The 27,942-nt window shown below is 47.7% G+C and overlaps 9 protein-coding genes across 9 annotated transcripts; 5 read left to right on the top strand and 4 right to left on the bottom strand.

Moving 5' to 3' along the window:
* Nucleotides 1-2,023: 2,023 nt before the first annotated feature.
* ssn8 (cyclin-dependent protein serine/threonine kinase regulator SSN8) lies at nucleotides 2,024-3,052 on the bottom strand (the record flags this gene model as incomplete). Its single annotated transcript, XM_056893108.1, has 3 exons — nucleotides 2,024-2,568; nucleotides 2,622-2,831; nucleotides 2,893-3,052. The coding sequence occupies 3 exons, from the start codon at nucleotides 3,050-3,052 to the stop codon at nucleotides 2,024-2,026; spliced, it is 915 nt and encodes a 304-aa protein (XP_056758103.1).
* Nucleotides 3,053-3,551: 499 nt separating this feature from the next.
* On the top strand, nucleotides 3,552-5,756 carry N7537_002051 (calcium-binding mitochondrial carrier protein; the record flags this gene model as incomplete). The annotated part of the gene is made up of 8 exons (XM_056893109.1): nucleotides 3,552-3,681; nucleotides 3,751-3,831; nucleotides 3,912-4,119; nucleotides 4,196-4,812; nucleotides 4,868-4,929; nucleotides 4,991-5,094; nucleotides 5,147-5,179; nucleotides 5,237-5,756. The coding sequence occupies 8 exons, from the start codon at nucleotides 3,552-3,554 to the stop codon at nucleotides 5,754-5,756; spliced, it is 1,755 nt and encodes a 584-aa protein (XP_056758104.1).
* A 629-nt stretch (nucleotides 5,757-6,385) lies between these two features.
* On the bottom strand, nucleotides 6,386-7,640 carry N7537_002052 (glutathione S-transferase family protein; the record flags this gene model as incomplete). Its single annotated transcript, XM_056893110.1, has 5 exons — nucleotides 6,386-6,967; nucleotides 7,027-7,205; nucleotides 7,261-7,347; nucleotides 7,403-7,571; nucleotides 7,635-7,640. The coding sequence occupies 5 exons, from the start codon at nucleotides 7,638-7,640 to the stop codon at nucleotides 6,386-6,388; spliced, it is 1,023 nt and encodes a 340-aa protein (XP_056758105.1).
* A 463-nt stretch (nucleotides 7,641-8,103) lies between these two features.
* ubaA (E1 ubiquitin-activating protein ubaA) lies at nucleotides 8,104-11,444 on the bottom strand (the record flags this gene model as incomplete). Its single annotated transcript, XM_056893111.1, has 5 exons — nucleotides 8,104-8,242; nucleotides 8,302-11,083; nucleotides 11,145-11,230; nucleotides 11,295-11,383; nucleotides 11,439-11,444. The coding sequence occupies 5 exons, from the start codon at nucleotides 11,442-11,444 to the stop codon at nucleotides 8,104-8,106; spliced, it is 3,102 nt and encodes a 1,033-aa protein (XP_056758106.1).
* A 792-nt stretch (nucleotides 11,445-12,236) lies between these two features.
* N7537_002054 (uncharacterized protein) lies at nucleotides 12,237-14,606 on the top strand (the record flags this gene model as incomplete). Its single annotated transcript, XM_056893112.1, has 1 exon — nucleotides 12,237-14,606. The coding sequence occupies one exon, from the start codon at nucleotides 12,237-12,239 to the stop codon at nucleotides 14,604-14,606; it is 2,370 nt and encodes a 789-aa protein (XP_056758107.1).
* A 1,847-nt stretch (nucleotides 14,607-16,453) lies between these two features.
* Nucleotides 16,454-17,514, top strand: N7537_002055 (putative short chain dehydrogenase/oxidoreductase; the record flags this gene model as incomplete). Its single annotated transcript, XM_056893113.1, has 2 exons — nucleotides 16,454-16,769; nucleotides 16,835-17,514. The coding sequence occupies 2 exons, from the start codon at nucleotides 16,454-16,456 to the stop codon at nucleotides 17,512-17,514; spliced, it is 996 nt and encodes a 331-aa protein (XP_056758108.1).
* Nucleotides 17,515-18,718: 1,204 nt separating this feature from the next.
* Nucleotides 18,719-24,418, top strand: N7537_002056 (putative DEAD/DEAH box helicase; the record flags this gene model as incomplete). Its single annotated transcript, XM_056893114.1, has 4 exons — nucleotides 18,719-18,744; nucleotides 18,804-19,461; nucleotides 19,515-21,262; nucleotides 21,310-24,418. The coding sequence occupies 4 exons, from the start codon at nucleotides 18,719-18,721 to the stop codon at nucleotides 24,416-24,418; spliced, it is 5,541 nt and encodes a 1,846-aa protein (XP_056758109.1).
* A 1,368-nt stretch (nucleotides 24,419-25,786) lies between these two features.
* On the top strand, nucleotides 25,787-26,335 carry N7537_002057 (CVNH domain-containing protein; the record flags this gene model as incomplete). Its single annotated transcript, XM_056893115.1, has 4 exons — nucleotides 25,787-25,990; nucleotides 26,044-26,054; nucleotides 26,114-26,229; nucleotides 26,295-26,335. The coding sequence occupies 4 exons, from the start codon at nucleotides 25,787-25,789 to the stop codon at nucleotides 26,333-26,335; spliced, it is 372 nt and encodes a 123-aa protein (XP_056758110.1).
* An 81-nt stretch (nucleotides 26,336-26,416) lies between these two features.
* On the bottom strand, nucleotides 26,417-27,675 carry N7537_002058 (uncharacterized protein; the record flags this gene model as incomplete). The annotated part of the gene is made up of 5 exons (XM_056893116.1): nucleotides 26,417-26,751; nucleotides 26,802-26,866; nucleotides 26,924-27,303; nucleotides 27,361-27,428; nucleotides 27,480-27,675. 5 exons carry the CDS (start codon nucleotides 27,673-27,675, stop codon nucleotides 26,417-26,419), a joined length of 1,044 nt encoding a protein of 347 aa, XP_056758111.1.
* Between the last annotated feature and the right edge of the window lie 267 nt (nucleotides 27,676-27,942).

Here is a 27,942-nt window from a genome sequence, read left to right on the forward strand (position 1 = left end):
GTCGCACGCACCTGCCGAGATCGGATATATCACATATCGTACCCCGTAAACGTTGCCCCCGAAGCTTGAATTATGTATGTTGTAGTTGATCTATCCAGCGTCTATACAAAGTGCATGATTTGGTGTCTGTGAGAGATCGTGGGGTCCCAATGCATGAAATATGTAATTCAGTGGACTATTATCCTGTGATCCGATCCCCAGATACACCGCGCAAGGGACTTGCCAACACGATCTTCAACTATTCTGGCCCTGGTTAAATTGTAAATATGTGATATCTATATTACATAGTGGAAAATGTTTTCGTGCTCCGAGTTGGAAGGTGGTTTCAGACTCTGGACGATATTGAAATGGTGATTTGCGGAGTCGAGGCCTCTTTGTTGCAGCATGACAGCATGACAGCATGACAAACAGATAGGTCTAAATGCTGACATCTTTTAAAAGTTTTTGTTTTGTTTGAGTTTATCTTGATTATACTTCAGTAATTCTTACATATATTATAACTACATAATGTATTCTGTATGGTAACTCCGTAGTCATCCAAGGTTCTTGCCCAAGTGTGTTATTTGTCAGGTCATAAATGTGCTATACCTATTCTAAGGTTTATATCTAGCATTTCTATACCCTCGTAGCAAGTTAATCTCTTAATACGGAGTAATCGAAGCTAGGATCTTGCGTTGAGAGTTCAACTTTGTCAACAAACATTTTAAACCTAATCTTGATTACCGTACGGCCATGCCATCCACGCTACACCGCACGCTGGGTTTGTTTCTATTTCCCCACAACACCACGCAAGATAATTAGTTATAGCAGCTTAAACACATTGAGAGACAAGAAGACTGTGTCTGTAGTCCATGGATTAGGGGCTGGGAAGGCGCGACGTCTCCACCTACGAGTATAACCCCCCCTCTCCATTTTCTCCTCTTTAACTATTCCTCTTCCGACATTACAGTGCATTGCACAGCTTAAAGTAGTTTTCAATTATCTCAGCCCTCTCAATTTTAATCGACACCGACTGCTGTCGATAAGACTGAACTGAAACTGGTGATATGAAGCCGGGCGATGAATCCGATGAGGATCGGTAGTGTCGTCCATATTCTTTTCACGCACAGTTCTACGTGCGAGGAGGGTTGTAATGGATGTACAATGGAGATTGCCTCTCCTGCCAGGCCAGGTGATAGGTTGGCAACGAATGTATGGCGCGTGATGGCAATTGAGGGACTGGACGAAATCTGACTTATCACGCAAGACCAAGACGTGAAGTTGGTTCTGAATTATGGAAAAGACCCTTTCGTTCCCCAACGTGCATCACGTCTTTAGATCAGTGCCGATGAGTTGACTACGGATGGCTGGCAGTGTCGAAAGTAGTAGTGTCCGACTTCTCATCAGTTCAACGTTCAAAAGTAGCACAATTGGTTCAAATGAGCTAAAATAGATAGACATAAAAGACCATATAAGTCTCTGATTGTTTGTTCAACCGCTCCTAAGCGGGTCACCCATTTCCGCCCATTTCCCCATTCTCTTATCTTTCATACAAGCTTGTTGGAAAACCATGGCGTCGCAATCTTCAGAACCTATCCACACCTCTGAGAAACCAGAAGAAAATGTGCTAGTTGTAAGAGCAGGCCAAGTTGGGCTTGCTATCTCCCTGAGACTTGCACTGCAGGTATCGTGGTTGACGTGGCAGAGAAGGAGTCGAGGCCTGGCGAGGAACCGCTGTTGCTTAATACGCGAGCGCACTGATTGTCTTTAATAAGATGGGGGTGATACCGGGTATGGAGAAGGCAGGGGTTGTTTCTGAGGATTTTGCTGGCGTAAGCTAATCCATGGTGAGAGAGCAAAGGCATTTTCAAATGTTCGTTGACTCTCAAAGTATGCAGAAAAGGTGCCCACGAAAGGGGCAAAAAAAAAAAAACCAGTCAAAATATTACGGAGTAGATCAGACATACGTGGATCAGCTGCCTATCTGGGATAACGAGGTCCAGATATATAGAGGATGCGTTAACGTACAAGATGGAGAACAGCATTACTTGTCCAAGTTCTTGCTCTTAACCATCCTCCCAAGCAACTCCTTGCAGTTCTTCTCGCTATATTGCTCCCACACCTCGTACAAGGAGACCAGCTCTTGTGTACATTCGATGACAGCTTTGATATCCACTTCGCTTTCCGCAAGCCAGCCGACAAGCTTCTGAATTTTAAGAGGAGGACAGGATCCAGTTTTATCTGATAAAGCGGCCAGCATCTGCATACCGCCTCCTTCTTTCATAGAGCCTGCCAAAGCCGATTGGCCGGTTCCGGGGTAGGTGGATGGATGGGTGGGTTTGAATACGACGGCAACGATGATTGCCATAATCGCAATGACATGAGGAGGGTGTAAAAGTGGTAGATCGGTCAGATAATGATCGTTGATAACCGACCAGGCGAGAGCGACTTCATCCGAGGTGAGTGATAGTTCGGTTTGAAGTTCGGACAAAGTCCGATAAGGATGATGCACGATGAGTTGCGAGCTTAATTCAGATATTAAAGCAAACTCGCATTCTCCGAGCTTCGCCACATCTGGGGTGATAAATTCTGTAAATAGTTAGCATTTGGTTTGTTTTATGGCTTTATGTATGGACGTATACCTGGCCATAGACCGCGCGCTTCGCTGACCACAAAGCGGATATGCTGTGGACACTCTTCCATCTTACAGGCGAGATAGAAGGCTGTGGTGAGTACAAGGTATGGACTTGTCTGTCGAATCTCATTCTTGGTATAGAACCTCTTGAGATACACCTGTGCTGTCGCAATGGCCTGTTGTCTGGTAGACATGCGTTTGCCGAGCTTGATGAGCTCTTGTGGTTTCAATTAGCTTGAAGTTACATTCAAAACAATGAACATATCAATATAACCTACGATGGTTGAAGTAGATGTTCAGTAGTCGCTGATCCGGCAACGGGAACTGCGAATGGGCCACTTTATCCTTCTCCCGTAATCCCTCACGGATATCTGCTAACTTCTCTCTGGAGAATAGCCAGTGTCGACGTTGGGTTGATGCCCAGTAGTTGGCTGCCATATTGAAAGTATGATGATGCAAAGCTCATAAATCGAAAGCCGTCACGACATGGTCCGAAGTCCGGGGGTGGGCTATACCGCTGACTCCGCAGATCACGTATTAAAATGAAATGAGATACAGTACCAACACAAGAAAAAAACCAAAAAGAATCAAACAGTCAAACAACCAAACAACCAAACAATCAAACAATCAATATCATATAAGAAATCAATTCATTAGGTCAGGTTGTAATCCCAAAAAGGGATAGTAGGGCTTGGCCCTGGTCCCGTGCAAGATAATCCGATGGCGTCAAAGCCCTTGGAAGGTCAAATCGCTGGGCGCCTATTAATCAGAGCAATTTATCCAGAGCATTCATATTCATAACTTTTACCTCACGTCATCCTTTTATGTTCCCCTCGATCTTCTTCCCCCCTCAACTTCTAGGGGTCTCGGGTCTTTGAACGTCCCCCTATAACAAAACACCAAGAAAAATAATGGTTGCTCGGTAACAATTTTCATCATGGCATCCGGAGAGTCAAAAGATGAACGCGACAAACGAGTCGACAAACTCTGGGAAACCTTAGACACTCGAAAAGAGGGACATATCGACCTGACTGGGTTAAAGAAAGGGTTAAAGAAAATCGATCATCGTGAGTTTGACCAGGTTCCTTGTTACATATCTGCGCGCTTGTCTAATCTTCTAATCTGTTCTCATTTAGCTCTAAAAAATGCAGACGATATGGTACTGAGTGTCATGCGGGAGGTTGACATGAATGGCGATGGACGTATCGACCAAGCTGGTAAGCTCACGAAACCACCTCGGCACCACTCGGGGAAGGGGTTCCCTGGGCAATATTTGGTCCAATTCTAATTACCACAGAATTCCGAGCATTTCTCAACCACACCGAGGACGGGCTATACCAGATGTTCCAGAGCATCGATCGAGATCACAACGGAGAAATTGACAAGGTGGAATTGCGGAATGCCTTTTCACGTTCCGGAGTCACGGTTTCGAGCGCTAAGTTAGACCGGTTTTTCGCGGAAGTCGACAAAAACAATGACGGGGTGATTTCTTATACAGAGTGGAGGTATATGCATTCTCACTGGTCAAAGTGAAGGCTGAACAGCCTAGGCTAACATGCAATCTTTTCTTTCTTTCTTTAGGGACTTTCTTCTATTCCTCCCACTCCAGTCCCCGACCGACCTACACGCAGTCCTTTCATATTACGCGGCCACGGGCAATCTAAACCCGGAAGGAGATGTCAATATCAATGACCTGCAGGGTTTAGGTACAGACCATCCGTTTCTTTCACCTTACATTCTAGCCATCCAACACCTTTTGTACAACATTTTGTCCCTCCCCGCCTTGGCCTCCCTTCTTCCCTCCGCGCACGCGCAAACCAGCCATATCTCAAAATTAGGACCCGTTCTCGAGCATGATTTTGTCTCGCTAGACGGCGACTTGGAGTTGGAGTGGTTGGCTCTTCCCCAGACTACCGCCATGCGGATGTTTTTCCGATATTATGGACGGAAGTTGACCGAAAATACCCCTCAACTAGGCTACTTCCTTGCAGGTGGAATTGCGGGTGCCGTATCAAGGACGGCTACCGCCCCCCTCGATCGTCTCAAAGTTTATCTCATTGCACAGACTGGCGTCAAATCAACGGTTCAGGCGGCTAAGGACGGAGCCCCGTTAGCTGCGGCTGGGAACGCTTCCAGAACATTGTTCGACGCGCTCAAGGAATTATGGCGGGCTGGAGGAATACGGAGTTTGTTCGCAGGTTTGTCGTACTTGGCGATCTGGACTCAAAAGCGGCAACGACTAATTGTAGGTAGGGAACGGTTTGAACGTGGTGAAGGTTATGCCAGAGTCTGCGATCAAGTTTGGTGCCTACGAGGTTTGTACTCTCAATATTGGATTTCGTCTATACAATTAGACGAATGCTGACCCGAGAACAGTCTGCGAAACGAGCATTTGCACGACTCGAAGGACATAACGATCCCAAGCGACTCCTTCCCACTTCACAGTTTATGTCGGGTGGCTTTGGTGGAATGGTTGCCCAGTAGGTCTTGCGCATCATTAATGAGAGGAAAATTGGTTCTGATTGTGACTAGATGTTTTGTTTATCCCCTCGATACCCTAAAATTGTGAGTACATCGGCCCAAGTGATTTGTTAGAGCCTCGTGGCTTACAATTATCAACAGTCGCATGCAGTGTGAGACCGTGAAAGATGGCCCGAAAGGCAATCAACTTATCGCAGCTACCGCAAGAAAGGTATGGAACAAGAATGGCTTGGTTGGCTTCTTCCGAGGGCTCCCGCTTGGCCTTGTTGGGATGTTCCCCTACGCCGCAATTGATCTATCGACATTTGAATACCTCAAACGGACCCTTCTAGCTAAGAAGGCTCGTGACTGTGGCTGTCATGAGGATGATGTACCCCTCGGCAACTTTGCAACAGGCGCGATTGGTGCTATGAGTGGAGGATTCAGCGCCTCAATTGTCTACCCTCTCAATGTTCTCCGCACTCGACTTCAAACCCAGGGCACGATAATGCATCCGCCCACATACACGGGGATCGGCGAGGTCCTAAAAATCACACTCAAAACCGAGGGACCCCGTGGTCTTTACAAAGGTCTCACCCCCAACCTCCTTAAAGTGGCACCGGCTATGTCAATCAGCTACGTGGTCTACGAGAACGCGAAACGCATGCTTGGCCTACGATGATCTGCCAGTCCAACTAAGCCCACATTTCCTCTTCCTCCTTGCACTCCCCCGCGGCCACCATTCAGCCATTTGCGTGCATTTGATCTTCGCCCTGGCACATTCATTCCAGTGCCTTCGAATCGATATTTGCTATTTACTGGCTTGGAATTTAGAAGCGTTGCCCCCAAGATACCCACAAAAGCCATTGACAAACATGGCACACCCCCTCGCTCATGGGTGCATCTCAAATGGACCCCATTCTCATTCTTGATCTCTTTGCCATATCACCAGAGATCACAATATTGGCTTTTTTTGTATTCACCTTTGGTTGATATCAACAAGGCTTTACTGTAACTTCTATTTGCTTTCTATTGCTTATGTTGCGCTCGCTTGAGACAACTGTACTTTTGACCAACCTTTTGATACAGGGCACTGGGAAATTCACCATCAACCACATCAGCATGGCAAGGCGTCAATACAATACCACGGGATTTTTTTGATTTCCATTTTTGTTTATTACAAGAAAATCTACACGTTTGGATAATATATATGAAACATTTCTTGACCACCATTCTGATTGCTCTTAAATTGCCTAGTTTGCGAGTTGCAAAAGAGGCATAACCACTAAACTTCCTTCGTGGACCAACCCCTTATTTGGCCGCCTGCACAGCCCTAACCTCCTCATCCCGAGGAAGTATATCCGGCACAGGCCCCAGAGGAGTGATAGCAAACTGATTAATCTGCGTGTGACTTTTAGTATAATGGAACTTGATGTGCTCAAAGTCAGTGGTATCCCGGAAAGCAGGGACCTCCCAATACAGCCTGCGCACCCAGCGGTGAATAGCCGGGAATCCAGAGCGGATATCACGCAGGTTGCACTTGAAATGCTGCACGTAGACCGGGTCAAACCGAATGATGGTGGTGTAGAGTCTGATATCAGCCTCGGTGATCTCGTCGCCGAAGAAATACGGCTTCGAGGCTGCTTGCTGCTTGACGAGGTGGGCTTCAACCTTGTCGAGCGAGGAGAAGAGCGTTGTTACGGCTTTCTCGTAGGCTTCTTGCGTGGTCGCGAAACCGGATTTGTATACGCCATTATTGATGTCGTTGTAGATCCATTCGTTGGAGGCATCGATATCGGCTTGTAGAGCCTTGGGGAAGGGGTCGATTTTCTTGTATTGCTCGGGAAGGATATCATCGAATTCATGGTAAAGCATGCGGATGATTTCGGAGCTCTGGTTTTGTAAGAATTGGAAATTGGAAATTGGCTTCTTTTGGAAAGATTGTTTCGTACCTCATTGCTTACGATCAGCTTGGTCTTCTTGTCGAAGAGAACTGGGACGGTGAACCGGCCGGTATATTCTGGGTCATTGGAGAAATAGACCTGTCGGATATGGGTGAATTCCGGGTGTAGAGGATCGGGAATGGTGTTCTCCCCTGACAGTTTCTCATCGGGAGTAGCAAATCGCCAACCTAAGAGATGAGTCAGAACCGTAAATTTCCCCACAATTTATGAGATATATCTGACCTTCCGCTCCAAGATGCCAATGCACCGAAGAGAAAGAGATAAAGTCCTCGAGACCCTTAAGCTTCCGGGTAATTAAAGTCCGGTGAGCTAGTAGATATTAGTCATTGATCAAGTGTCAAGTCAATTGGAAGCTCTTTCATACCCCAAGGACAGGCGTAAGACACATAAAGATGGTACCGGCCCTTCTCTGGAGGGAATTGGGCGCCAGCCTCTCTAGAGATCCAGTTCCGGAAGACAGATTGCTGACGTTTGAACTCGCCCGACTTGTCGCCAGGTTTCACCCAATCAGTGATTGGCATGGCATTTCCAGTCTTGAATTATAAGTTAGCATAGTTATTGGAGCTATTGGAGCTGACTTGTTTCGTGTTTCTTACAGCCATATTGCGGGAGTAGATGATTGGTACTGCGGGGAATACAAAGCTCTGGTAAGCTGCACGAAGAGGCTCTGTGCGAAGAATTGGACGTGACAGATGCTTCAATGATTGAGATCCTATCAGAGTAAAGAACATAAATGGCAGAGAAACTGGAATTTACAGTTGTATATATAGGGAAAATAAAAAAAATGTCGTTTTGGCGGGGGTCATGACGTTTCCCGGGCATGACCGAACGCTGAGTCAGATTTGCTTATCGGAAGATCGATCAGCTTTGACAAAGCAATCTGGATGGTCTTGGCAAAGCCCATGGTCTGATATAGATTTGTACTAATTCGTACACAGATGGCTTACATTGGTAATCTACACATATCTATAATTGTGGAGAGTCTGTGGAGAGTGGAATAATCATAAATCTAGCTACTGTACTAGTAATATGTAGCCAACCGGCTTTCCGCGGATTCTAACCGCCTCATTTTGCGAGCTTGACCATCACGTAAGGAACCTCGACATCCTCTTCTGTCTGATCTTCGGCAGTCACCTCGAAGATGATGTTCTTCTGGTGCTCGGGAACCGGCTTCTTGCTGACATGTTCCACAAGCTTGCTCATACTGGAAGGTACAATGTTAGTAATTTGACTCAGGCATGGAGCTATAGAAGAGATACTCACGGTAGAGGAAGGCGATCCTTGACCTTCGATGGGGGGTAGAAGCTTGCATACAACAAGCTGACTCCAGAGCTGACCATGGTGATGTCTAAGCCCTTCTCGGCGAAGAAGTCGATGAACTCCTGGAGGGGAATATCTTCCACCTCGAATCGGTCCCAGAGCTTGTCAATTGTGACCTCGCCTTGCTTGCCTTGATACTTGCCCTTTTCGCTGCCGATTGGTTCGCTGAAACTAAATAGGGGAAGGGCCAAATTAACGAAGCCGTTCTTGTATTGCTCGATGTCGTCCTTGCCGTCAACAATTTTGTACAGTTCGAGGGCAACAAGACCGGTGGCCAGGGCAGTAGTGGTGGCAATCGCCGGGATGATCTTTCCGGCGATAAATTTGGTCTTGTGTCGGTCGGCCTGAGGAATCTCGTAATTGTCTGCACGGAGGTTGCTAGCCGCGGTGATGAAGTCGATGTGGTGGTTGGTGTCATCATCCTTCTCAAACTCAACTGGTTGCAAGCAGAAACCAGCAAGAGACTTGGGCGAGGGAAGAGATGCCACCAGTTTCTGAATTTCCTCCTCATCAGTAGACGAACCAGCTGGCTGGGCATTCGGATCAGGGTCGTTTTCATTGGCTTGAATCTTGACATTCGAGCTCGGGGTGAACTCGGGAACTATCATGTCATCAACTACCCTGCGGTAGTAGTCCTTGTCCGCACCTGGGTTTTTGATACCGTAGTTGAACGCATGGAGGTTGGCCCCAGCAACGACAAATCCGATATGAGTAGGATTGGTGCTATCGAACTTCAAGGGTGAAGGGGCACGCTTGGGCCCAGACCAGAATGGTTGACCTGATGATGTCTTGGAGTCTCGGGGGAAGTTGTAGAGAAGCTGCTGGATCGCGTTGTTGTACTGCGCTTCAAATTGTTGGCGAGCCCACACAATACAATCATCGAAAGTTAAAGGTTTTTCGGTGACCAAGAAGTCGCGCAGGTGCTCCAAGGTTTGCTTCTCATTACCCGCCTGCTTGAGGGTCTGCTGAATGTAGTCGGATTGCGACAGGTACATGTTGACTGATTCAGGTGGGCCAACGAAGTAGGTTTGGAAGACATCCCGTGCCCAGGCAATGGTGTGCTCAATGCGGTTCGGGAAACTCTTCAGCGTACACATAGGGAATGACTTCTCCGGAGGATCCTGAGAGCTGGAGTAGGACTCCGTGATGAAAGGAAGGACAACCTGAGTGTTGCACTTAGTGCCCAGAGTACCACTCTCCAGCAATGGCTTGCGGAAGAAGACACAGCGGCGATCAACATATGTCCGTGCGTCGACATTGTCCAAAGCGTTTGTCACACCATCAAGGCCGTTCCAAAACTCCTCGTTAAAGACGTGTTCAGTGTCGGCACCGACGCGATCGCGAAGAGTCACAATCTTATCTTTCAATTCTGGGTTCATTGCTTGAGCGGCCGCAGACGCGCATTCACTCTTGAGTCTCCCAACGTCCTTGGGACGGAAGAGGAATTGGCGGTTAAGATTGCTCTTCTCAATCTGGTCCATATCGGTGACGTAAAGCTTTCCTTTGGGACCCGTACCCAGACCCATCATGGCCCAGTTCTTCAGTGTCTCACAGCCGATAGCACCGGAACCGACCAAGAATTGGGTGACATTGGCAAGTTTGTCTTGGTATTCCTTGCCAAACACCGCGATTTGACCATCGTAGCGGGTGCCAAGAGGCTTGCAGCTCTCTTCAGATCGAGTGACCGATGAAGGCAAAGACTCCAAAGAGTCAAAGTACAACCACTGATGCACAGGACTGAACTTGCCCGAGACAGCCTTCAGAACTTCTTGGGCGGCGATGCCACCGAAGAAAGCTGCTAACGGATTCAGATCACCGCGGGCCTGGTAGCTCAGCTCCTTGATTATCTTCTCATCCAGTTCAACTTTTTCCTCGCCGGCCGCAGCGAGATCGTTAGCGATCTTTAAGACCTCCTGGGCGTCGCTATCATTGTGGGGACGAGGCAATTGGCCATCATGAGTATCCGCAAACTTATGGAGAGCCTGGATACCGATGTGCAATTGTTGTGGTCGGTCAAACTTGGCAAAGTCGGACGTGAGAAGTTCGGGCTTTTTAAGTTGATCCTCCAATGACTGGAAATCAATGAATTTGGGCATCTTGACCTGAGTGAATAGACCGCCACCCTGGTACGATCCTAGACCAGAGACGTCGCCAATAGTGAAAGTATAGGGACCTTTCACGGTGACTTTGCGAGGATTACTGTTGTTTAGGCCATCCATGCCCTTGATTTCAGTGAAAGTGACAAAGTCACCATCCTCGAGTCCATGTCTTGTCTCATCGAGTGCCGAAACCAGCCCTTCCTCGTCGATATCCGCCACAATTCCACTAGCAGGCTCTTCGCCGTTGGGATCACCCACGGTGAAGTTCTTTCCAAAGTCATTGAAGATATAACCAAAGAGACCGAAGGTATCCGTAATTGTGAGGTAGATCTTGTTCTTGTGGCAGAAGTCAGCAATCACCAGTTGCTCCTTCAAAGGCGTCTGTGTGAGCACCACTGCTTGGTAGCGCTTTAGTTGCTCAAGATCGCCCACGAGGCTCTCGCCTTCATGGACTGTAACGGGAACGTAGGAGTTCAACTCGGCGACTCTTGGGGCGGTAACTTCAGCACGGGGCTTGCCGACGTCCTCTGGCTGAAGGAAAAACTGCGAAGAAAGATCCGAGATAGCGACTAGTGCGGGGTCGTATAGGGTGAGGGATTTGACACCAGCGAGGGCGATGTTCTTGGCTATGGAGACAATCAGACGTTTGGATGAAAGTGAAGTTTGACTAATAGTTGAACCACATACCGATTTCAACGCCTAGGCCCTTGAGACCTACAATCAGAACATTGGAAGAGCCCATGCGCTTCATGGCCTCGTGACCAAGAACGTATCTCCAATGTGTCAGTACATACTCGGGAGTTGAATGCCATATAGGGATGCCGGGGGGGGGCTTACAGCTGTCGACTATACAATGATTCGTCGATCTCCCCATGTTTGATCGCTTCGATGGTTTCTTGGGGGCTATCGACCTGCATCTTGACGTCCTTTGGTGAAACATATTAGTGGCAATCTTATCTCTAAGACCAAGACTAATCATACCGTCATTGTTCTTTTCTCTGGCCGAGCTCCGACGTCGTCTTCAGAGGCTCTGCGCTTTCCGGGCTTAGCCGCGTCTCGAACAGGAATGTTTGAAGGAATGATGAAAATCAGGAGGTGAAAGCCTTGCGATAGAGCAAGTCTTTCAGTAGTGATGATAAATCAAGTTGCAACGCCCAGCGTACCAGGTACCTAGCTCAACGAGCACGGAGAAGAGTAGCAATCCGAACGCAATCAACGGATGGTAGAGGATTATAGAAGAGAAGTAAAATGTAACGTTGTGTGAGGTAGGAGGTGCGAATAAGTAAAGGACAAGTCAGTACAAAGTAGGAGAGAGATTGAGAGAGGGAGGGACACCGACGTAAGAGGGGTGGCCCGACAGCTAAGAGATGACTAATGGGCGGTGAGAGGGCGATTGGCCTTTAGCCCCGCGATACTTTAATACACCCTGGGAGCTATTGTTCTCGAGTTACAGAGTGTCTCGTTGAGAGTTGGAAGCTGTGATACATCTGGATAGGATTGGGGTCGACTCTGGAGAATGACAACCACCCCTATCTTTTCCGATTGGTTTTGAAGCCTGCTATTCTATACGCCACGCTTGACGCGTCTCAGCATCAACGCGAAGCTTGGCGCCGTCGAACGCTCTAATTCATGTGTCGCTTTGAATTCGTGGGGCGTGGTCTATTATACTGGCAGCGTAAGAACTGTTCAGTGGAGAGAAAGCATTTCTCTAGGTGAGTTTTCTGCATATACGCCTATGATGAGCTCATGATTGATATCCGATAGGGAACTCTCGTCAGAATGCTCCATGAGATCCTACTCTCCCTCTCCGGCCAGCCATCCCCCCTCTTCAGTACCCAAAAGGGGGAAAATGCTGTCACTCAAGATGATCTTCCCCTTCTTTCACCTCCGGAGAAAGCCCTCCTCACCTCCGTTGCCCATCTGAGCCGACTCCACGCGCAACTGCGGAAATATGCCTCCGATATATCCTCTGCGAGCCCATCTGTCATATGCCGCTCGGTCTCTACGGCTATTATTGGAACGCATCTAGGTGAATTCCAGAAGAAGATTCTGGAGGTTGAGAGGGCAATTCTTGCCGAGGACAGTGAATATGTCGGAGGTTATGGTATTGTCCCATTGTCGACTATCGTGGGAGAATTTGCACCATGGACCCGCCGCATGGAGTGGCTTTGGGCTGTTATCCGGTTCATTCAACCCGAAAGGAAAACCACCCAACTTTTGCATGATTCCACGGGGGCCGCTCTCATGGATCACCTGCGGACCGAAGCTCAAACAGGATATATTGATATCAAGGAGATGGCCCTGCAATTGGGGTCAGTGGCTGAGACAGCATGGATGAAGCAGCTTTCGATGTGGCTACTCTATGGGAATCTTCCTATCTATGGGAAGGAAGACTTTTTCATCCAAGGGGATACCGAAAACGAAAATGACGAGGCACAATTCAGCATAAACGTCCGATTGCTCCCAAATTTCGTCACGGCACAAACAGCAGGCTCAATACTATTTATTGGCAAATCCCTCAATCATATTCGGGCGAAACGGAAAACTTCAATAGCAGGAACCTCTACTGCGCCGGTGACGTTATATCGGGAGCACATCGAGCAACTTGCGGGCCTGAAATCACCAATTTCGCCTTCAAAACTGACTACCGCCGTTGACTCCATTCGCCTTTCTCTTTCTCAATCAACCTTGTCGAAATTGCTTCCCCTCCCGAAAATCTTGGAAATCCTTACTTTGCTTCATAATTTTCTTTTACTAGGACGAGGGGAGTTTGCGGTGGCTCTTGTAGCACATGCAGATTCGCGCATTGAGGAAAGCCGACGCCGAGGCCCATCAGCGACCCGTCCATTAGGAAAACCTGGCGTTCTTACCATCAAAGAAGGTGATATCACAGCTGCTCTAGTTGAAGCATGGGCAGAGCTTTTCTCGCTACAGAAGGAGGAGGATCCAGCCGACGAAGAACTTGAACTTGCCCGGGACCTTCTTTGTCTGTCCATCAGTAGCCGCAAAAGTGGCCGACCGATGACTCCTGCCCAAATTCCCAATTCAATATCCAAAATTTCAAAGGTCTCATTTGAAGACTTGCTCTTCCCCACGCCCACAAACCTCACCGCACATATCCGAGCTCCTTTGGACCTATTTATCTCGAGCTCTGATATTGTCATATATTCTAAGATCCATTCTTACCTCCTGGGAATACGGCGGGCTCAGATCCGACTTGGAGATCTCTGGAAACGGACTCCGTTGCGGCGAAACCACCCTACACCATGGGGACCACCCAGAAGCAACAGCATCTTTGGCCAAGCTAAGCTGAAGGCAAGAAGAGATAGAGATAATATTCGTGTTCGCCAAATGCGTCATATATGGGCCACAGGAAGTGCATGTCTGTTTATGCTTTCCGAGATTGGTAGCTTTTTCCAAGGAGACGTCGTCAATGAGTCGTGGCAGCACCTTCGCCAATGGATTGAAGGATGCTCTTCATCCACAGCATCAGCCCCTGGGTCCCGACCTGGAACAGCATCCTCTTCTAAATCGCATCATAGTTCCAAGATAGTGTCTCCAGACTATATGCCCACCAGAGACTTCCCCGAGTCTGTCCAGCAGACCATGGGGCGACACGACCCCGAGGCTCTCACGGTTGCCCACCGGCGGCACTTGTCATCTCTAGTGCACAGTCTCTTTTTGACTGAACTACCCTTCACAAACACCATGAGAGGGCTTCTCACAAATATCGACCACTTCGTCGCTCTTGTGATTCGGCTGGAGACCATTCAACGCAATATGGATCTGGAAACAGATGAAGGTGTGGAAGATGCGTTGGTAGATTATGCCCACGAAGAGCGCGAGGTATGGGAAGAGTTACGCGCCACTCGAAACGATGTTGAGGCGGGTATTAAGAATCTCATTGGGAGGCTGCGAGACATTGACGATAGTCGCTCGGGAGAAGGCCAGGGACCCGTTGAGCTAGCAATGAACTTCGGACAAATGTGGCCTGGTTCCCGCCAAGACGACAGCGCGCGCCCTGGCTTCAGCCATTACATGCCCCATAAAGCAGCGGGGGTAGATCGTCTTCTCATGAAACTAGATTTCGGCAGCCTTCGCAGCGGCTTCGGACCCGAGACGACTGCGGGTTTCGCGGGTATGCCATAATGACTGAAGCGGCCCATGAACCCTAATGGGTCTTTTGTTTTTATTGTGCTTCGTTTACGAGCACCTTCCTAGTGAAGAATTGGCGTTTTATCCTAGGGGCATCGGATAATTGGGACGATTGACAGGAGTCAGGATATTGCGTGGATCGTCTATGTTTCCTTTCATTTTCTCGCAATATTTGTTTGTGGCGGTCTTCGCAAAAGCTATTTCCTATGAAATCGAATTCAGTTCATTCATTGCTACAAGGTGTGGTCGTGTTTCCGCTGGCCTATTCATTTGAAACCCAGCCGCAGGAGGAAGCGTACGGCGTGTCCCCGCAGATAACCTTGCTTATTTCTTTATTAACAGAGATATCACATAACTATCCATTATCTGTACTCTGAACTAATTAATCCATAAGAAGCAGGTGACCCGAATTTAGTACGCACGCCATCCAACAGGGCGTTCGAGATCACCTTCGACCCTTTGATAGTCCCTGTCGACTCCGTAGTGGGAGCGGAACTGCAGGCACGTGTAAAATGTAGGGCTTGCGGAATGGGCCCATAATGAGTGGCAAAGAGGGTCTTAATGGCAGGTTCGGGTTCTTTAAACTACAATGAGCAGACTCGATATGCATATCGTATGTGCATACATTATACTCCCCAGTGGCACCTGCCCTCCAATGCCTTTAGTTCCCGGCGATAAAGAAACCTTGGTGGAAAGAATGCGTTCAAATTCCTTACTTATCATAGTAAGCATAAAAGAAAGACCCAAAGACCTTACTCAAGGTGAAATATTATATGGAGCTGTTGTACAAGTGTCCCTTGGGCATGGGAGTCGGTGTACGATGTGAGGAAGGGTTACCGGATTAGGAAATCCCGGGCTTGAAATGTATGAGATTTCTTTAAGCTCATGTGGTCCATTCTCCCCATCCTAAAAATAAAATAAAAATAAAAATTCGAGCTTGGGACTGGACAACCTGCGCGCCCATGGGGTTCGGGTGGATTTAAGGTGGAACTCGGAGGGTCCCAAGGGGCCCGGGACGCCGAGAAAGGAGAAGACGGAGTTATCATCCTGACTTATCACTGACTTGTCACTGCCCACAATTTTTCTGTGGAACTCGGAGCCTCCGGATGTCTCGAAATCTTCATGGGGTAATGTCAAACAAGAGAATAGAAAATACACTATGCTGCCAACTAGCCGTTAAGGCCGAGTGTCTTAATGGGGGAGGTTGGCATTCCGCAATTGCACAGGGAGCTTGAGCTTCGCGAGATCTTCTGATATTCCCCTAAATATCCAGCCACTCTCGACCCGGGAGAAGATCAGGGATCGGCATGGGAAAAAGAACCAGATTCTAAGCCAATCACGCTCACAGACCATCAATTGTGATAATCGTGCGTACTCCCGCCGGGTAGATCATTCCATCGAAGCTCCCATCGAAGTCTTACCGTCTTCGGCCCAAGGTCACGATATTCCTAAATAATGAGGGTGCGACCCGCTTTCTCCAGAATCCCCATCCATATAGCTAATCAGAGCTTAGGTGGTAAGCTTGGACCTTACCATGATTGCTCTCGGTCGATCAATGTGCCTAGGTCCATTCGAGTCATGGTGAAAGCAATTAGCCATTGGGTCACGCGTAACTGGGATTGATTTTTTCCTGCCAACGTTTTTATGCAGGATCTTCTTATTCTCGGTAGGCTCTCCAAGGAAGTACCGTCCTAGCTCTCTGGACATATAAATCTGTCACCCCGATGCCGTGGGTGGAATATCGGGGATTCTTTGGTCGCATCAGTACTTATTGTTACCTATTGTTTCACGGCTATCGACATTAATCCCATCTCCTCCTCCCAGATATCCCTTCCTTCACAATGTCTTTTGTTCCCCGAGTATTGGCTCCCGCTCGTACCCGGCTAGCTAGAGTTGCCGCTTCTACTCCTCGTTCTCTCTTTTCCTCATCAACCCGCTTGTACTCGACCTCCAATAGCTTTTTCAGCCCTCAGGATATCCACAATGCATCTCACAGCCCGGACCACATCCAGTCAAAGATGCCGGCGAAAGAGCTTTTGCACAACAACCACCGTTTCAGCGAGTTTGATCTTGAGGGCCGAGTATATGCCATCACTGGCGGCGGACGAGGACTGGGACTATCAATGGCAGAAGCATTGATCGAAGCCGGGGCAAAAGGTACTTACACCCTCATTTCCCCTTTCTCGAAATGAACGAATGCTAACTCAGTATCACGTAACCAGTGTACTGTCTGGATCGCCTCGAATCCCCACATCCAGACTTCCTCATTGCTAAGAAAAGGGCCGAGGAAGACTATGGCAGCAGCTTGGAGTATATCCGCATCGACGTACGCAACAACACCGAAGTCAACAATGCATTCGCAGCCATTGCAGCACAGGGAGAGCGATTGGACGGTCTGATCGCCGCAGCCGGAATCAACCACCTTCAAAGTGCACTGGAGTACTCCCAGCAAGCTTTAGACGACGTGATGTCGATTAATTATAATGGAGTGTTCAACTCGGCCACTGCGGCCGCTCGCCAGATGTTCAAATACCAACAGAAGGGCTCGATCCTACTAGTAGCCAGCATGAGCGGCCTCATTGCCAACAAGGGCATGACCTCGCCCGTGTACAACTCATCCAAGGCGGCGGTTATCCAACTAGGGCGCTCTCTCGCTATGGAATGGGGTCGTCACGGCATTCGCGTCAATAGCCTGTGCCCCGGTCACATCATCACCCCGATGGTGGACGAGGTATTTAGGCAAAATCCCGCTGCCAGAGCTACTTGGGAAGCGGAGAATATGCTTGGTCGCCTAGCGTTGCCTGAGGAATTTCGCGGTACGGCTCTGTTCTGTCTTTCTGATGCGAGCAGCTTTATGACAGGAAGCACTCTGCTCATTGATGGAGGACACACTGCTTGGTAATAGGTATTCTCAACTGGCAAAACACTTGCACAAAAGTCAAATTTGAGTGGAAGATACGAACATATCTGGCGAAAAAGTTCAAAGAAGGGTACTGGCGTTGGCGGCGAATTTCGTACAATAAGCGCATCCACCATCAGATAATATACCTTGTGCACCAACCACTTGTTTTAGCCAACAATCCAGATTTTCCAGAGTACCCTGCCCTTTCCATCTATTAGACATCGAAGGATGTTTCCTAAAATCGCAGTGCACGGCGACCAACTCGGCACTTTCCTATTGGCTTTTTTTTTGCCATCAGAAAATTGGCCACATGTCCACCACCTGGGCAAGCTTCGAGCAATAGTTAGAAATGCAATCACCTATTTATGATAGAAACCAGGCGTTTTCACGCATTTAAACTAGAAGGGGTGCAACCGTTCTAGATATATATCTCCCTTTCTTGCCTCTGCTTTTATGAATCAATAAGTAACTTACTTAAGATATACATGTAGACACAAATCTCTCATTGGGAGTTTGATATAAAATTGAAATATGCATTATTAGCAATTATTTTGAAGGCAGAAATAGTGTGGGAGAGAAAAAAAAAGGTCTAAAAATATGCAGAGCTTATACATATACCTTATATCCTTGCCCCCCATACGAATATTTCAATTAGGATTCCATTACTCTCGGATGTCTGCTCCGATATGATCTATCGTGGGTGTATGGATGTTGTATACTGCCGTACATCGTATACTGGGGAAGGCGGTCATTGATTTTTCTGCCCGAAATCCCTTCACAATTGTTGAACCCACTTGGGCAAATATATCAAAAGTCCAAACTATTCTAGATACTGTCTTTACACCAAAGAGTATAGAGTAAATGAGTCAGAGTTCCGTCATACTGCATAATATCCTAGGTAAGCGGTTTGTTGGATCTTAAAATGACATGTGCCGATACAATCCAAATATATCCTATTTGATGCCCCTCCACTCGACCGTTTGCTCTTTATATTTTCCCCTCAAGGCCATCCCATCCCAAACTTATATTTTACACTCTTCTCCCCTCTTGTGCTGCACCTTGTGCTGCCAGTTCTTTCTCTTGCTCTCCTAGCTTAGCTTACCCGGGTCATCATGTTCGGGCCTCTATATGTCGATCCTCCAGTCTTGATACTAATAGTCTTATTCCAGCCATCTAGGCAAATTACCGGAATATTGAGAAGATAATGGATCATCATGTTGTGCTGGATTGGTGAGCACTGGCTTTGAAGCTCTTGGAGCCAGCTCGTTTTTACTAATTATCAAACAAAGGTACAATAACCTAAACTCTCGAGTCGTTGACCTCGTCGGTGACTTTGTTGGTGACGAGCTTTTCATAATCGAAGGAGATTCGCTTCTACTCGAATGTTTTTCCAACGAGAAACTTGATTTCAACCCGGGCTTCCAGGTCTTGCATGCGACTTACCTCGTCGAGAAGTTGTTGCAAAAGCTTCAGCAGCGCAAGTGTTTCTTCGAGGTTGTCTTCTTCGCCGAGAATGCCTCATTATGCATTCCAAAAGGAGTTCACAGAGACCTCCATGCGAGGTACCTCCTTGCCCGAGAGGCAATTATACAGCATCTTGTCTCTGTTCGCGTCCAACCGTCGCAATTCTTCCAGGCTCTGAGGTTTGATAGCTTTCGGTCCGATGAGTTCAAAACTCACCTGATATGTTCGGGGGCATATTTGTTCATGTGTCATGACGGCGCTTCTACCGAGCAGAACAAGGATGATACTGCTAGTGATATCGACAGCAGCGACTCTGAAACTGATTCTGACGACAGCGACTTCGAAGATGATGACCAAGAAGGTTCTTTTGTCGATAAGCGAGGCGAGATCTCAAGATTTAAGTTCCGCGCGATGATCTATTGGTTTGTTGTACACGGATACAACCTTGCTCTCGCCAACAGCCTCGAGTTCCGTGATACAAAGGTAAGACTTTTCAACCGCCAGATGACTAGGCTCGATACTCACAATATACACAGGTCATGGCAATGGTGATTGAAAGTTCCATTAAAACGAATCCCTTGTCGACTGGCCCTGAAACAGATGACCCCAATCAATTGTGGAATCCCCTCTCTCAATTAGAGATTGTAGACAGCCAAGACCAAGCGGAGGATGCGGAATATGGATTGTCAAACCAACCTCAAACAGACAAGCTCCTTGAAAAAGCACTTATTGAGAAGCCTGAGCTGTCGCAACGCCAATGTTTTGTGGTTGCTACGCTCAGTTCTATGCTTTTGGGCGGCGTGGCAGATAACGAAAACAAGATTGGAGCCCAGTCTATGCTTTTGCACATTGTACTTTTGCAAAACATCCAACTGTCGGATCGATCCATCCAGACAACTGCACCCAAAAACTTGAAGTTTTTCAACGAATTTGTGAAAACCGCGAAGGCTTTGCTCAGCTCGAAGCTTTGGGAGAAAGCAATGAGTGACCATAACCGACCTTGCGATCTGTCTGACCTCTTGGATGGAACATTGTTTTTCGAAGTCCAGCGGATAGTCGAGAAAATGGGCATCCAAACAGTAATCTCATCGGCCACACAATCCCCTTTTAACACCCTTGCAAGTCTGGTGGACCGCATTTGTGGTACAACACTGCAATGTGAAGCGATTGGGGGCGCGGAAGCTGCCTCTGAAGATAACACTCATGGAAGTATATCCGAGCCTCATCATGGCTTTGAAAAGGTGCTTCCATTTAGCAATGCAGTCTTCGATAAGCTTCTGAAGCCTGTTCATCTCGCAATGGACGAATCTGCCGATGCGAAGAATGACTCCCAAGTTTTCAAGGAGTTCAAAGAAGATAGCCACTGGCATAGCTCCAGGCCTCTGGACCAAAAGAAAGTCATTCTAACCCCCCAAGAGGTTGAGAGAAGCCACAAACGGAACCAGCGTTTTATGGCCGAGATGAGAGATTATGCTGCAAGTCTCTCGGGATCACAACCGGAGCCGATTGTCGTTGAATCTTCCAGTAGTTCACGCCAGAAGTCTCATCAAACCCCCTCGGCAAGCAGAGACGTTGGAACGACCTCAAAACCAGACAAGAAATCCCACTCCAAATCTGGTAAACCATCCACCAAGGAGATGGCCGCAGCTTTCGTTCATCAAAAAGCAATGGAAGTTACCCAGAAACAGAGACAGAAGTGGAAAAATATGTACAATGATGAATTCGCTCAAATCGATGATCTTGTGACTCGTTTTACAAAGCTCAACGGATACTTGACTAATCTGCCTAAAGACAGTCGACAGGTTCTGGAGCCTGAAATCCTGACTTGCATGATCGACACATTGCTACGGCTTCTATTTGCCGAACGCATAAATGTGCAGAGTAAAAAGCACATGTTGATTGTGACACGCATTTGGGAGATCGTCACATGTCTCGTGAAAATCAAGCAAGGCATCTCATCTGATATTGTCGCATATGTCTCGACAGTCTGTCAAATACTTGGTTTGCCAGCTCTTCAGCTTCATGCCGATAGTGAACAGAAATTATCTTTCCCGTCATTCAAGATCCCTAAAGCAGCACCCAGCATGAGTATCGAGATGAGCCCAGTTGAATTCCAGCTTCAACACGGTGGGCCTTTCATGGAGCGCAGCATAGACTCATTGCCCGACTCCCGGACGCCTGACTTTGCGCCCGATCGCTGGCAGCGTGAAGTGTTGGACCAGATCGATGCAAAGAAGAGCGCATTCATCGTGGCCCCAACGAGTGCGGGAAAAACATTCATCTCGTAAGTCACAATATGTCCTAATTCAGAATCATGCTAACATTCGCCAGCTTCTATGCGATGAGACAGATATTGAAAGAAGATAACGATGGAATTCTTGTTTATGTCGCCCCCACAAAGGCTCTTGTCAATCAGATCGCAGCTGAGGTGCAAGCCCGATTTTCCAAGTCGTTCCCAGCCAAAACCAGTGGTAAATCGGTTTGGGCCATCCACACAAGAGACTACCGCATCAATAATCCTCAGGGATGCCAAATTCTCATCACAGTTCCCCAGATTCTTCAGATCATGCTGCTTAATCCATCGAACGCCAACGCATGGACTCCCCGCTTGAGACGTATCATCTTTGATGAGATTCATTGCATTGGCCAGGCCGAGGATGGTGTGGTTTGGGAGCAACTGCTTCTGATGTCCCCGTGCCCAATTATTGCCCTCTCAGCTACCGTCGGAAACCCACAGGAATTCTACAACTGGCTGGATTTTGCCCAGAGAACCAATGGATTTGAACTCAAGATGATTCAGCATCAACATCGTTATTCGGATTTGCGAAAGTACGTCTACCAGCCTCACGGTGACTTCGCGTTCAAAGGGTTTTCCAGTACTCCTAGCTTGGCCCGTTTGGGTCTCGATGGAGCAGATGATATGACGTTCGTTCATCCTGTCACCAGCCTGCTGGACCGCACCAGATCGATACCAGATGATCTTGACTTTGAGCCACGCGACTGCTTCACTTTGTGGAAAGCAATGAAGGACCTTCAAACAGAGCAGTTCCCTGTTGATCCGTCTTTGGATCCCACCGTCTTTTTCTCAAATATTGTCATTCAAAAAGTGCATATCATAGAATGGCAGAAACGACTGAAAATGTTGTTGGGGAAGTGGATGAAAGACCAAGAATCTCCATTTGAGAAACTTTTGCTCAATCTTGAACACCCAACAGCGTTCGCAGTCGAAAAAGAAAAGGACTTGTCGAAACAGGTTTCTCGGATGAATGGCCTTTCGGACGCCCTAAACGGTAACCTGGTCGACACAACCCTCCCTTTAATCTCCTCGTTACACGCTCAGAATGCTCTCCCCGCCCTATTCTTCAATTACGACCGCGGTAGATGTGAAGATATATGCCAAGACCTGTTGACACAGCTACAAGATGCTGAGACAAAATGGAAAGAAGAGAGCCCGGTATGGAAATCCAAGATTGCCAAATGGGAAGTATGGAAGACATCCAAGTTGTCAGCAAAGAAGAAGCTTGAAAGAGCTACCAAGAAGAAACCAAGTGGAAACGCCGACGAAGAGCCAACTTCCAAAGCAGAGCAAGCCAAAGAATCAGCATCTACTGACTTCGGCTGGCTTGATCTCTTTGACCCGAAGAGGCCTGTGGATGGATTCCATTTGGCTGACTTCAAGAAAGTCCCCGCTTCCGAGTTCCTTGTCTATGCAAAGCAGCTGCAGTGGCGCTCGGTGCCTCAATGGTTGATCGATGCCCTAGAGCGAGGAATCGGTGTCCATCATGCCGGTATGAATCGCAAGTACCGTCAAGTTTGTGAGATCCTCTTTAGGAAAGGCTTCCTGCGTGTCGTGATTGCTACTGGTACTTTGGCCTTGGGTATCAACATGCCTTGTAAGACAGTCGTTTTTTCGGGCGATTCCATTTTCTTGACAGCCCTGAATTTCCGACAAGCCGCTGGAAGAGCAGGACGTCGTGGATTTGACGTCCTCGGAAACGTTGTTTTCCAAGAGGTTCCGCCATCCAAGGTGCAACGTCTGATGAGCTCAAGACTCCCAAGTCTCAGTGGACATTTCCCCATCACAACAAGTTTGGTTCTACGACTGTTCATCTTGCTGCATGGCTCAAAGCAAGCTCCATCTGCGGTGAAATCAATCAACTCGATACTCTCAAGTTCTCGCATCCACCTCGGTGGCCCTGAGATGAAGCAAACGGTGCTCCACCATCTCCGATTCTCCATCGAGTACCTCCGACGAAACAATCTTCTTAGCAGTACTGGTATGGCTTTGAACTTTGCGGGCTGTATCTCTCATCTGTACTACACAGAGAATTCTAGTTTCGCTTTCCATGCCCTACTGAATTCGGGATACCTCCAAGATCTCTGTCAGGACATAGAGACGAAACCAAAGAGGACTGTTCATACTCTAATGCTGGTTATGGCCCACCTTTTCGGCCGTATTCCCCTGCGAGCTTCCACGTTGGAATGGTTCCAGAACGCCGAAAAGAAGCCCTCCTCGATCGTGGCTCTTCCACCTCTCCCGAGAAAAGCAGCCTCCGCCCTACGGGCTCACAACAGACAGGTCCTGGACGTCTACATGGGCTACGTCTCTACTTTCGTTAAGCAGCATATCAAGGAACCTGACTGTTTGCTACCATTCAGTGGGATCAAGTGCGGTGGAGAAAGTTCCTCCAAGAAACTCGGTTTCTCGCAGTTCGACCACATCTCCCCATCAATAGTTTCCCCATTCTTCGCCCTTTCAGGAAACGGAGACCAATGCGACACTGTCTTTGAACTTAGCCAGATGGTTCGCAGTGGCGTTTGGATTGAGGATTCTGTCATTCCACATGTGGCTGTTGACCCCAACGAGAACGCGACCCCTCTCAATGCATACCTGTATGACTTCTTCAAGCACGGAAATGTTTCTCAGCTGGAGACTGAAAACCGCATTCGCCGCGGTGACATCTGGTTCGTGCTGAACGACTTCTCATTGACTTTGGCCACCATCAAGACTAGCATTGAAGGGTTCCTCAAGCCTGGAGGCAACATCGGTGCTGACATGCTCGATGTTGCTGGCGGAGGTGACGATTACGAGAATCTCGTGGACGATAAGGCCGTCGATCAGATTGAGGCTGAAAATGCTGCACAGCTGGGTGTGAAACCAGACAACAAGCAGACGGTGCCTGCTGCTCCCATCCCTAGCTCTCGCCCCAAAGCAAAGAAGGTTGTGATGGATAGCTGGGAGGATGAGATGGATGACGAAGATGAGGAAAGCGAGGAGGAAGCGATCGTTGCCTCCAAAGATGCGGCCAACGGGCTCAGCTCTAAAACCACGCAAGAGAAGGCAGTGGACAACTCTCACAGATCTATGTTTTTGGTTGCCAAGGCCTTCAAAGAACTGCACAGCGAGTTTGATACCAAGTTCAAGGCTATGTGGGCTTAAGGATTGGTTGTGAGGGATGAGATATCTAAAAGTAGTATCTAGGTAAAATATGATGATGCAGTGACCTATCTCAAGAGATATCACAGCCCCAGTAGAGTATTATGTGCTCGCATCACTGATCAATCGTATATAAAAGCCCTTCAGTTCCCTAGTCACGACCATCAATTTCTGACCGGAGACAGCTCCACGCCCTGCTACGTTAAAAAAATAAGGCACCAACCTCACGCCTTACTTAGCTAATTGCACTCTAGACGATGCTGATCGCGAGAAATCCGACCTGGTGAGTTACATAGACCGCTAATCGTCTTGCCACAACAGCTCCTACTTAGCTTGGCGATATTAGTCTCTAGGACTAGCTGAGCGATGGAGTGGTCCGCCCTCGTCCTGGAAATTACGACCAGTCCTCACCCACCATATAGTTCTCGCTTCAAACCCTAGTCTGGTTGTTGCTAGAGATCCCAATATCACCCAAACACGGTGGAAAGGTAAACAAGACGCTAAAACAAGGGGTAGACTATGCAAGCAAGCGTGTGGACTCAATGTGGGGTGTGGAGAAGGTTAAATAGGAAGGTTACACCTGTAGACCAATCCAGCGTTGACTGACTGTAACAACTTGTATTACAGCATTAGAACTCCTCTGGATTGAACTTTCATTAGCTCGGCTTTACGCATGAGGTAATGCCCAATGCGTGGTGTTTACTAGTGACACCCTCGTGCTGAAGAGAAAAACATGCTGATGTGTCCCTTGCAGAGACATCGTAGATCAATATACCGTGATCTACATTGCACACTTGGCTCAAGATAGACTTGACACACCGCTATCCCATCTTATGACTCTTTCTGGTTTAAAAACTATTGGTATCGAAGCAGTAGTGATTTGTCTCGGTCTAGGCATGTTTGCTTATTGGCTATGTGAATACTTGGGTTGTGCTCAAATAGCTTTTCAGTTTTGTATATAACTTCCCTGAACACCTCACAAGAAGGCAGAAGTCAGCCATGATATTCTACCAATGTGGTTGACATATGAACAACCAAGATTTGGCCCAGCCCTGAAGCAGCAATATACGCCACTGTGGAGGACTTATGCAAGATGATCTCGACAGACCTGATAATTCCACCTCATACCAGGTTGTTGTTGTTTTTTTTTTGAATAAAGTAAGGAGCCATTCTAGACCTGCTGTGCCTTATGATCAGATGCATTCGTTTCTTGCTGGAGCTGAATGTCCGAGAGTCTTGAAAACATAGGAATTGAATTGGTATATAAACGAGACGATCTATCCTCAAGACCCGACTGCTCATTACTCACAAAAAAACGCCATTCGGCATCAATCGCAATTATCTCAATACCCTCAAGCAACCACTCTCAATATGCTTTTCCTCAAGGCCCTCGGACTTCTCCCTTTCGTAGCCATGGCTTTGGCCGGCCCTTCCAAGTTTGCCGACACCTGTCAAGATATTGATGGCGATGGTACAACTCTGCGAGCACAGTGCCAGGAGAGGGAGAATGGTCAGCTGAATCCAAGCACACTTGACCTGAACCGGTGTATCAAGAACAACAAGGGCAAGCTGAAGGTAAGAGATCGATCCAAAACACTCGAATTTGAATAATGCTAACCTACCTATAGTGCGGAAAGAAGTAAGTTGGATATCTAGTGGTTATTATCGGAGTCGAACAAAAGAGTCTAACAAAAGCAGTGGCAATTACTCCGGCTCTTGCATCAACTGCACCCTTCGTGGAACCGCCGAGTTTTCTTGTCAGTGCCGTAACTCAGAGGATGATCATAAATATGTCGCTACTACTCTTGACCTCAGTAAGTCAATCCTTGGGTATAATACAGGTTACTTTCCAGAAGAGGCTAACAAGCTGGGGTTTTAGACAAATGCATCAGCAACGACCACGGCGAGCTTCGTTGCTAGATTAGCAATGTAGGGATCAGTATATGGCGGGGGATTGAAATGCGTATTAATGACTGGGAATTGATTTTGTATTTAGAAAAATTATGAAGCCCTGATACTGTTGGACCGCCCGCCATCATCCTGCCTATTATTCTCCGCATCAGAGCTTTGACTTGCCGTAGCCACGGCATTGCGGTGAATTGAGTTCGATGACGCTCCACAATCACTACCTAGCGCTCGAAACTTGCCTTTGCTTCCCCGCATCGAGTGTAAATGGAGATTGGATCCGGTAGAAGGTTGAGAATGATACTTTGAGGCGTCACTTCTGACTTTGCTGCGGACGCCTTGCACGAGTGGGTTAAGAAACGGGAGGCAACCACAAATGATAGCCACATCGAGTTCGAGGCAGGTCCAGATGGACTCTTTGGCACTTGAGGCTGGATGATGTTAGTTGGAGTCGTTGTATAAGCTGGGGTTAGGAACGAACCGGCAAGATCGGTGAGCTGGAATTGGCGGAATTCAATCAGGCGCATCAGACTGAAGATACAGACACTGCGATTTGTGATTAGAAGGAAGCGATATATCATGTGGGGGAAAGGATTCACGCACAGTCCACCCAGCGAAAACACCAGGGTTAATGCGATTTTTTGCCGATTGTTGATCTGTAACCTCCAGAACACAGGAATTGGTAGGCAGAGAATGATCACATCTTCAATTAATGCGATCGAGCCCATGGCCTGGAAGAATTGAACCTGTCCCGACATGCAGTGTCCTCCCAAGTCTTTATTGTAGTAGTATTGCACCGGTATACATTGGAAGATATTGGTCAACAGGGCAGCGAGAGCCCATGTGGCGATAAATCCGGCTAGGCAGTAGGAAACAACGACATATGCCCGGATGGAGCTGAATAGTCGTTTGATGAAGACGACAATCGAGATCTTGACGAAGGCCATTGATGGGGCCCAGAATTTTTGTATCATCCATGATCCCTGCAAAATGACGTTAGATGTTATCAAGGTCGGTCTTTAGTCTAAGCTATCACATACGAATTGAATACGCATCCGTTCATCTTTGGGGAGCGACTTGATCGGTAGCCCGACACCATTGAAGGCGGCTTTTTAATCGTTAGTATGGTTAGTCTCCATGGATGTCAGGAAATACTTACTATCCACTACAAAGGCCGTCACCGCGAAGGAGATGATCAGACCAGCTCCCATTAGATAATCTTCCAGCAGAAGCCCCACCGCTTTCATTCGCCTGCAATACAGACGTAACAGAAAGGTCATCGTAGCCAAACCAGCCCCAACGATTGGCACAATAGTAAGGACATTTTTCCAATATGTATTCACCATATGCGCCATCTTGATGTGGATAGAAAAAATAAAAAAAAAAGAAAGAAGAAAACCTCATTCTCTCTACCTTTGAGACCCCGAGAGCCTTTGAGACCCGAAAAAACTTAAACTTATTGAAGAGGCTAAGGGGGATCGACATTTTCCTCGTGGACAATTAACTGGGTTGAGGTCATCACTTGAACTCTACTTTCACTCATTGGACCAACCGAGTTTCTAAAGGGACGATATAAGTGGACTCGGTGGACTTGGGTGAATTTGGACTTGGTGGAAATTGGC

The sequence above is a fragment of the Penicillium hordei genome, assembly GCF_028827395.1.
Source record: "Penicillium hordei strain IBT 12815 chromosome Unknown utg000001l_segment0_segment0, whole genome shotgun sequence".
Lineage (NCBI taxonomy): Eukaryota > Fungi > Ascomycota > Eurotiomycetes > Eurotiales > Aspergillaceae > Penicillium > Penicillium hordei.